Source organism: Ipomoea triloba, chromosome 10 (assembly GCF_003576645.1).
Source record: "Ipomoea triloba cultivar NCNSP0323 chromosome 10, ASM357664v1".
NCBI lineage: Eukaryota > Viridiplantae > Streptophyta > Magnoliopsida > Solanales > Convolvulaceae > Ipomoea > Ipomoea triloba.
The window spans coordinates 7,966,336-7,976,903 of NC_044925.1; the positions used below are offsets into that span (position 1 = coordinate 7,966,336).

Here is a 10,568-nt window from a genome sequence, read left to right on the forward strand (position 1 = left end):
AAATAAAAATTAAAGACCAAAAGAAAATGTGGAAAAGTAAAAGTGTAGGGGTAGGTGTCTAGAGTTTAACTTTAAATACAAAAAATAAAAATAAAAATAAAAATAAAAATGAAGGGCAAGAGTAAAAGCCAAAGCCCTAAAAGATCAAAAGTTGAAAACTAGGTAGTGGCTTAGACTATGGTGTCGAAGGCAAAAAATGGAATTGAAATCGAAAACCATTGGTCAGCCGCAAATGTTTTGAGGAAAATAAACTACTCAAAAAAAATTAAAGGAAACCGGTTGATTAGTTGGTCAGTTGCCTAATAGGGTAGATTTTGCCTATGGGTACTTAGCATCTAAGTGGCTACTTCAGTCAAATTTTACAAAAATGCTTTCTGTTAAGAAAAAAAATTACTTTGTTAAGTTTATAAAATTTCAGATCATTTTCAAGCATTGAACAATTAGATTCATCCAACTAACTATATAGAATCCCTCCCTTCTTTGGCACTACATGGGTCGGGCTAACCCATGTACTATCTGAGATGGGATAAATCATCTCCACATCCATTAGCTTGATGACTTCATTCTTCACTAGCTTGAAGGTATTCGAGTTGAGTCTCCTCTGTGGTTGAGCTACCGACTTTGATCCCTCTTCTAGGAAAATCTTATGTGTACAAATAGTCGGATTGATTCCTTTAAGATCGGTCAATTTCCACCCTATTGCCTCCTTGTTTTCCCTCAAAACACTCACAAGTTTATCTTTTTCCTCTTCCGAAAGATCAGCCGTTATAACAACAGGAAGCTCTCTATCCTCCCCCAAATAAGCATACTCGAGATGATTCGATAGCGGCTTCAACTCCCCTCTTCTTTTTTCCTCTTTCTCTTTTTCACTCTCACCCTCATCTTTCTTTTCTTTCTTAACATGTTTCTCCCCCTCATACTCATCAAATGCAACCCTTTTACTTCCAACCATATCCTCCTCAACTTCACCAACACAATTGATATTTCCAATCAATAAATCACTATGCACATTATCAATTGAATTAAATCGATCAACCTCGCGGTTCAAAGAGACATGCATGTAAAGTATGCAAATCATGCTCATATTCATTCATGCTATGATCATTGGTGCCCTTGGGACATTCCTAATCAAACTCATGTCGCTTGACATCGGGCAACTCACATAGATAATCAACTTCTTTGTGCATAGACTTAATGAAAAAGCACTCATCCCCTTCCAAGGGGAACTTCATCGATTTAGTCACATCAAAACTAGTCGACTCGTCACCCACTCATATGACGACTTTGCCCTCCCCAACATCTATAAGTGCCCTTGCGGTGGCTAGAAATGGCCTACCTAGAATGAGAAGCACTTCAACATCAGGATCCATATCAAGGATAACAAAGTCGACCAGAAAGATAAACATGTCAACTCTTACCAACACGTCTTCCACAATACCACGAGGGTATTTGGTAGATCGGTCCGCGAGTTGTATGCACATGCGTGTGAATTTAAGAGTTCCCAAGTTTAGCTTTTGGTAGAAGGCAAAATGCATCAAGTTAATACTAGCTCCTAGGTCGACTAAGGCTTTGTTGAAAGAGGTCCCCCCTATATTATATGGGATAGTAAAACTCCTCGGATCTTTTAGTTTCCAGGGTACGTTCTTATGTAATATAGCGGAGTACTCTTCTCTGAGAACTGCACTCAACTAGCTTCTTTTTATTAAATAAAAGATCTTTGAGAAACTTGGCATGCCTTGGCATTTCTCCTAGTGCATCGATGAAAAGCATATCAATATGAAGTTGCCGTAGTATTTGAAGGAATTTGTCATACTTTGCGTTGTCAACATCTGTCTGGAAGCATTGTGCGAAGGGAAGCCGTGCTTTAGTGATTGGCGGAGGATCTTGCACGACCTCCTTCCTTTTCTTGGGAGGTTGTATTAGAGTTTCTTCCTCTTCATCTTCCTTATCCTTGCTTGGCTCATCTCTCTTAACTCCAGGGGAGTTCAGTTCCGTCCTTGGCTCCTCATTAGTAGTGGTCTTCTTTGGTGGTGGAGTAGCCTCGGGAAGTGCCTTCCCGCTTCTCAATTTAATGGCATGAGCATCCATTTCTCCTTGCATTTGAAGCATTTCCATCATCTTAGCAAGGGTGTCCTCCACGTTTTGAAGAGGTGAAAGTGTTTCTTAGCGAAGTTCTTGTATTTCTCCCAACATTTGCTTCGTGATGGCCTCCTTAAGTTTGGCATTTTCGTCTTTAGTTTCACTAATAAAGTCATTGAGGCGCTTTTCGAGGTCATCTCGCTCAATGTTGGTTGCAAAAGATTCATCTGAAGCGGCGGGAAGATGGTATTACGGTTCGGCCTGCCCTACGCATGAGTCCACGCGTGAGGACATACTAGAATCGGTCCACACCTCATCCACGTGTGGCCTATGGTGTGAGACAATTCTGGAAATGAACCACGCCTCGTCCACGTGTGGGGAGGACGTGGACGGGCTACTATCTGCAAATTGGTTTCGATTTTGGTTCCGTGGCTCATTGGGGTGAGTTGTAGGGTAAGGTGGTGCCTCATGTGTGTAGGAATGATGCGGGGGCAGTAGTGGTGCATGGCATATACCCTTTCGTCGTAATATGGCGAGGGTGAAGGTAGTGGATAGTGGTAGGGAGGAAGATATTGAAAGGCATAAGATGGATAATATGGTGGAGGTGGGTAACGTTGTGGTAGAGGATAGTAGGGGTCTCCACCATGGGGTGGGTAACCGTAGTATGCTCTATCGTCGGGTGGTGGTGGTTCATCCATATGCTTGAGAATAGAACCTACAAACAATAGTAAAACAAAGAAAACAGAGCACAAGAGTAGCTCCTAAGGTGATTAGCTCAAAACGTGTGTGTGTGAACAAGTGTGAGATGGAATGAAGTGAGCAAAGTAAAGCAAACTCAAAAGGACAGCAAGTAAACAATCAAATTGTCTAAACAATCAAGGTAGAAAGTCTAATCTATACCATTTGCCATCCCCGACAACGAGGCCATTTTGATACTTGTTTGTTTAGTGGTGGTGTAGAGATGGTAAAACGAGGAAAAGAAATTCCCCGAGTGTCGTGTTCACAATGATGGAAAATTGGAGAGTTTAGTCGGTTTACCTTAAACTACCGAGACAACTTGGAAGCAAAAAAGTAAATGAGGCATTGGTTTGGATTGTAATTCAACTTGATTAAAATGCAATTAGAGAAGGGTGGATAGGATTAGGATCCTTCAACTCTTGCACTCTCGGGCTACGGTAGGAGTTGAATTGCTACTTGGACTATCTAAGGGGACCAAACGCACAATACCAAGTGGCGTCACACTCGAACTCCCAATCCTCATTCAATTAGAGAATTTCATCGAACACTTGGTCTACGAGTCCCCTCCGGACCTCACCCTTCCGGATAAAGGACGGGAAATGTGAGAATCAAAGCTCTCACACACTTGCGATATCTTACTAAGGGTGTAATCTTAAACTCTTGGAGAGATCGGGGCCCTCGATTCCACAAGATCAAATAAGACTATACCCACAACATAGGTAGAACAAGGCAATTCAAGCTCCAATTCAACAATCTCAAATCATGAGTGCAAGATCCTAATTTCCTAATCAAATCCTAAGGATCTAGCTACTAACAATCATGTTTAACAACATCATCATTCCAATTTCAAGCAAAAATGCAAAATTGACAAGAATCAAATCACAGCTTCAAAAAGGAAAATTAAGATCACAAAATGAAGAATTAAAAGGATTACAAGAAAGATATTGGAACTTGTTACCAAATTAGATTATTCAATTGCAATCTACACTTGATCTTCCTCCAAACTTTGCTTTCTTCACTTTCTCTCTCAAAAATCTAAACCTACACTCTCTAACTAAGAAATGAAATTTTAGAACTAAATTAAACTCCTCCTCCAAGCTGAATTTGCCCCCTTTAAATACTTCCCGCGCCTAGGCTTTAAGTTGCCCGTCTACGCCATGTCCACGCGTGGACGTTTGGCATGGGGCGCTACTGGAAACGTTACACGCCAGCTCCACGCATGGGACACACGTGGACAGGATGTTTTTCCTCCTTTTTAGCTCTTTTGATTGAGTAGGTTGGTTTTGAGCGTGCCACGGTTGGTTATTCTTCCCGTTGATTGTATGCATCGTCTCCTGACCTCTTCACGACCCCGACCTAGCGAATTACTTCTAAGACATTCTAAAAGTAGCAATCTCACAAATGTTAGCACATCAAAGCGTAAACACCACACATTGATTCACTCGAAGGCATTAAACGATATCAACAACTCCTTAATCGACCCTAAAAATAGGTACTTTTGGTACCTATCAATACAAAACAAGACTACTCAATCTAATTCCTCAAACGCGCTCGGCAAACATCAAACTGAACCTGAAATGGGTTATATAGAACAAGTAGAAAACACCCGATTCGCATAATTGCTAAGTATAAACCACTCTACATTGTAAAATAGTTTACACATATATAGATTTGAAAACTTGAGGTTTGATTCACATAATCACATTATACATCAACTTGTAACATAAGTTCATGGGATATACTATACTAGATATCATCTAGAATCATGGATATTCAATACTATGCATCATATAGAGTCATGGGTGTACAATATTAAATATCATATAGCTTCATGAGAATACAACATCAAATGACATAATCATTATAGAGATTGCATAGATAACATATTCGGTTTCAGGCTAAGTCACATAGATCATACTCACACGATTATGGGTGTAACTAGAAAAGGATTCAATGCTTGAGTGAATAGAGTTTATGTATCATGAATAACTATAACATTATGAAGAATTTATTTATGCTAGCAAGTAAAGGAAATGATTTACTCATATCATAATGCACAAATATCATGCTCATCATCTATAGTGAGAAGTGGCTCATAGCCAAAAATATAAGTATGTTTTCTAAATACTTTACTGGGGATCGATAATCACATCATAAGAAAATAGTCATTTCTTTATAATAATACTGGAGGAAACCTTTCATCATATACTTTCATCTTTATCATACATGAAGGGAGGTGAGGTCACCACCATGTGTGTAAGACCTCAACAAGGACCGAGTCCCGAAGATCTGCTCCTTTATAACTCATCATATCTCATAATTCACATGTGGAATCAGGACCGCTACCTTAAGTGTGCAAACCCCCTAACTGGGATTCCAAGCCCAACGAGTAATAGCTCAAGCCCTAAAGTAAGTCCAAGATTTTTCTACTAAGCCACTTTTCTACCTAATCTGGGATTTTTCTAACAGATGTCATCTCATCATTTCATCGAGTCTTTTCATCACATAATGATAGTATGTCATTTCATCGTTTCTGCCGAAAGGACTGTAGTCCAGTTGGGTTCTCCAAAAATATAGATTTTCTTAGATCCCATTACTTAAAAGATTGATATTATAATCTTTAAAACCAATTCATCATGATATATTCAAAAATGGAGAATAATAGACTTTTATGGCCTTATATGCACATGGAATCAAACTAGTGTATAGCTATAGGTTTTAAAAGGGCTTTAATGCGGAAATGTATACATATAAAACACCTATATGCATTCTCATAAGTTTTCATGGTAAGAACATATTCTTTTATGCAACATATACGGGTTGGGTAAGTATAAACATAGGTATGAAGATGCAAACAAATGCACAAACAATAAATCACATACATGTTACCACTCATCATACTTAACATGACATTTTAATATCAAAGATAGAATGCATAACATTCACTTTCCCTTTTCCAACTTTCTATACTTCAACTCATGGTCCTATTTGCAAATAGGAGTATCATAAATCATTTGCATTCTTTAATCACATTCTTTCAATAAATAGGGATTTCATGCTTAGCTCAAAGCTTATCTCATAATTCCATTTTAACTAGGAACATTATACTTTAATCATATAATTCACTTCATAATTCCATTTCATGTAGGAATATCTTGCCCATTAACATTGCTCATTTCATAGCATTATTTCATGTAAGAATATCAAGCTTAGACACATAGATTAATCAAGATACGATTTCTCATAGAAATAACATATTTAATCAACATAATATCACTCCACCAGGGAATGTAATGCTTGATCACATAATAACGTATCGAGTAAGAATAACAAATTTAATCAACAATTTATCTCACCATAAGTAATCAATAGATCAAGTAACCGGACCCCATGGTTCAACCGAACTCAAAAACACAAGGTGGACGGATCCGGTTGGTAAGAGAGTACACCCAAAACCAATAGGCCCCTCATCCCCCGCGAAATTGGCAACAAGAGCAACAAGGCCCGTCGCCAGGACCTCGCGGGGCTTGGATCATTGACTGGCAGGGCTCCCAGCCCCGCCACTCACGACTAACACACCTCGTAGGGCCAGACTCGCAGGCTCCTAAGGCCTGCGGGTGGCCCTACTCTCTCTCTCGTGGGCTATGCCCAAAGGTCCTTGTGGCTTGCGGGGTAGCCTGCGAGAATGGTAGAGAGAGGAATAGAGTCCCAACTCTCGCTATTTTCTTCCGCCTACAACCTCAAAACCCCCATTTCCAAACCTTTGCATGATTTCAACACAACCATAATAGCATTATTTCACACAAACATCAACAATACATCAATATTTTCATCAAACACACTATATATCACACTCCAAGCTCATCACCAGAGCACTCCCACAGATTCACAACTTTTGCATACAGAATAAATCAAAATGATAGGTTTTAGATGTCCATGGGTTATACTATTTTATTGATCAAAAGTTCTTAAGCTAAACATTTCAAAAAATATATATATGAATAGCTTCCATAATATATAAAATCCTACTATCCAAGTAGTTTTACAAAAATAATAGTATAACCCCCAAATATCAATATAGAAAAATATATACATTTATATATATAATTATATATTTTCCCACAATCAAGTATAATACTTCAAGATATAAACCCTTCTCAAAAATAATAATAATTTTCTATGTATATAAAAATACCCTTTCAAACTCATATAACATTTTATTAACCCAAAATAGTTTTAAGGAGGTTATTGTAGTTTAGTTGGAAAGAACCTTAATTATTAACTATGAGATTAGGGGTTTAAATCCCACTTTAAACATATTAAAACATTTTATGAACATAAAGCATATTAAAAATATAAGGGTTTCTAACATAAGGAATCAAACCCAACCATCTCAACTTCAAACATAACATATGCAAATACATTTTGAATCGCATCTCACAGATTACTAACATCATATATATATGTGTGTATGTATGTGTGTAAGAAAATAATAGATTTTGGGAGACCATGGGTTATACCTCAAACTTTCTAGTTTTAATCTTAAGAGTTCTCCCTCTGATCCATAAGTTAAAACTTCTCACTCACCATCTCCCTTGGTTCATTCACAGGCATACCATTCATACTATACACAGAGGGTATGAGTTTCATGGAGGAAGCTAATAAAGAGGAAGGAGGTGAAAATGCCAAGGAATGATAATGGAAAGCTTACTATTACTTGGGAGTTCCTGAAAATTTTCTCCTGCAAAGAGTGAGGAGGCGAGGGAGAGATTGAAGATTTGGAGAGTCAATAGCAGCATATTTATAGGCTCAAAACCCTAGAGTTCTAATACACGATTAGGATGAGGGCAAAAAATGAAATTTGACTCTAAACTTTGGATTATAATTTCGGGTCAAAGATTGGGTCAAGTTTGGATGAAAAATATAATATAATAAATATAGGAATAAGATATGTTCGTTTTGAAATCAAGTTTAGTAAAAAAAAAAAATCAAACCTATCAGGTTCACATGTTTCTCTCAGATAGACTTTTGGAATAAAATTCTTGGTAAATAAATTCACCATTTACATAAGACTTTTGAAATTAAATGAGATTACATAATCTCTTGCACTAGGTTGATTTAAAATATTAAAATTTGTAATTAACACCCATTTGATGAAATATTTTTAGAATGAAAATCATTTTCGTGACTTTATTTGAAACTCGATAATTTGGAAATTTGGGTGAAAGAAATTTTTTGGGTGTTACAAAAGTGTTATTTTAATTGTAGAATATAATTAAGGATACAAGTTTTCAATCTTTCGAACATTTAATAATTATATATTTATTTAATTAAAAGCAATTTCTTGTTGTCAGTTATCTATGTGGTAGATGGAAAAATATTTTAAGCGAAAAGTAACATTCAATTAATTAAGTAGTGCGCAAAAAACGAAAACAATATCAATAAATGTAATTTATATTTATGTTTCTATGTCATTGAAAGTAATATTGAAATTGTACATTGAATTCACTCAATTATAATGATTATATGCCTTAACCATTGGGCTGGGTGAGTTAATTGTAAAGGCGTTTACGAAAAGCTTAAATCCCGGTGGCGAGGCCCAGGTGTACCGAGATGGCAAATTATTGCATGGATCATGGTAATAATGTACATTAAAATAATGTACATACAGTATAAAAATAATATATCTTCAGTACAAAAATAATATACTTTTTATTTTTGGTCTACACAGCTGTGTGGACCATGGTCCGTCTCCATTGATAGGATAAATACTCCAGGATCGGTCGGATACACTCCGGACCCGGTCGAAAGCGTTTAGGTCGGGCGACCGGATGGTCGGGAGGGTCACCGTAAGGTCGGGGTCACGGGCCGCATAGTACCGCTGATCCGTCCTCGACGTAGCGTGTCTATGGCTGCCACGTTGTCCTTCCCGCTTGGGCGCAAAGTGAGGTGGCCGCATGCGCGCCACGTACCCGCCATGCCGGAGGCCCGGCAACCGCGCTTTTCTCCCTTATAAATAGCGCATTTATGAGGAGAGAGTGGATTTTTTGGCTGTTTCTAGACTACGACTTAGAGAGAGCTCGGACCGTAGGGAAGCCCACTGCCGACCTGCCGAGCCGTTTGAGCCCTTACTTGACTTGTAACCGGGTTTGGATCCTTGAGGCAATAAGAGATCGTATTTTCCGGTTTTACTTGGTATTCGTATTTAGCAGTATCATCCATGTAATAATGATTGCAGCCCGAAAGTCGTTGCTTATGGAGGAGTACATGCTAAGGGACAAGAATAGTTGATGGCAAGGAGGCTTCCATCTCTGTCTATGATGTGAGAATGCTAGCGAGACTAAAGGTTGGGCTCTTCTAAGAGGTTTGGAATGGGCATGGAACAAAGGATATAGGGACTAACTCTAGAGAAATAGTGGACGAGGTCCCGAACGAAAGCTTCCCATTTGGGTTGCTAAGGGATATCATCGTGCAATGCAAGAGCTGACTTGGGAAAGAGTGGAATATCAATGTTTGACATGTTTATAGAGAGCAAAATAGACTAGTCGAAAAGATGGCGATGCTGATTGTTAGAAACATTGGGAGAAGGTTTGAGTTTGACCAACCATCGCAGAATGTCCGAGAGATCCTCGAGGAGGATAGATGGGTAGCATTAGCCAAAAAAGGATAGTTGTTTAACTAGCTCATTGAAAAATACCATTATTGTCCTTTATATAACTTTATAATGGTGTATTCAATTTAGATTTTTATTTGATTTTTGTAGAAGTTTTAATAAGATTTTTTAAAAAATTAATAAAATCTATAAATATTTGTCATACAAATTTTTATAGACTTTTATAATATTTATAAAAATTTAATTTTTTTTTTATAAAAGTCATTAAAGTTCATCACTATAATTTACTTTTGAGTCATATTTGTGTGAGACCGTTTTACAAACCTTTATCCCTGAGACAAATCGGGTGGAGTCAATATGAAAATGTAATATTTATACTGAAAATTGTAATACTAATTATGAATAAAGTGTTTGTTACTTATAAGGAAAATTGTAATAATTTTGAGTACAAATATAATACTTTTACATTTTGATGTAAAAATATTATTTTTTTTCATCAAAATAATACATTTTCCTTTATTATAAGTAATGTTGGCAAGTGTTTGTTACTTATAAGAAAAAAAATAAAATGCTTTTTATAAATACATTTTAGTATAAACATTATATTTGATTTTAACTCAATCCTAACAAAGATTCGCGAGACGATCTCTCTCACACGTCTTTCTCATTAGACATTTATGTAGTTGGCAATTGGCATAATTAGGACTGTTAACGAACCGAACATAAATGAACGGGGGCTGTTCGTGTTCGTTTGTTAAGGATTTTGGGGTGTTCATGTTCGTGTTCGTTTGTTCAGGTTTTTGAAAATCATATTCGTGTTCGTTTGTTAAGCGCTCGTTAGTGTTCGTTAATGTTCGTGAACATGTTCACGAACGTGTTCGTTAACGTTAACGAACACGTTCACGAACGTGTTCGCAAACATTAACAAACACGTTCACAAACATGTTCACTTACGTTCATGAACACGTTCGTGAACACTTAATAACCAAACACCTGCACATGTTTATGAATACATTTGTTCGCGAACAATAAATAATCTGCATTCACATCTTCACGAACAATTTTATATATATATATATATATATATATATATATATATATATATATATATATATATATATATATATATATATATATA

At 37.0% G+C, this 10,568-nt stretch overlaps 1 protein-coding gene across 1 annotated transcript; it reads right to left on the reverse strand.

Annotated features, from left to right (window-relative positions):
• Nucleotides 1-1,271: 1,271 nt before the first annotated feature.
• LOC116033089 lies at nt 1,272-3,007 on the reverse strand. The gene is made up of 4 exons (XM_031275844.1): nt 2,980-3,007; nt 2,595-2,794; nt 1,666-2,133; nt 1,272-1,511 (listed from the first exon to the last, which is right to left on the reverse strand). Exons 1-4 carry the CDS (start codon nt 3,005-3,007, stop codon nt 1,272-1,274), a joined length of 936 nt encoding a protein of 311 aa, XP_031131704.1.
• Between the last annotated feature and the right edge of the window lie 7,561 nt (nt 3,008-10,568).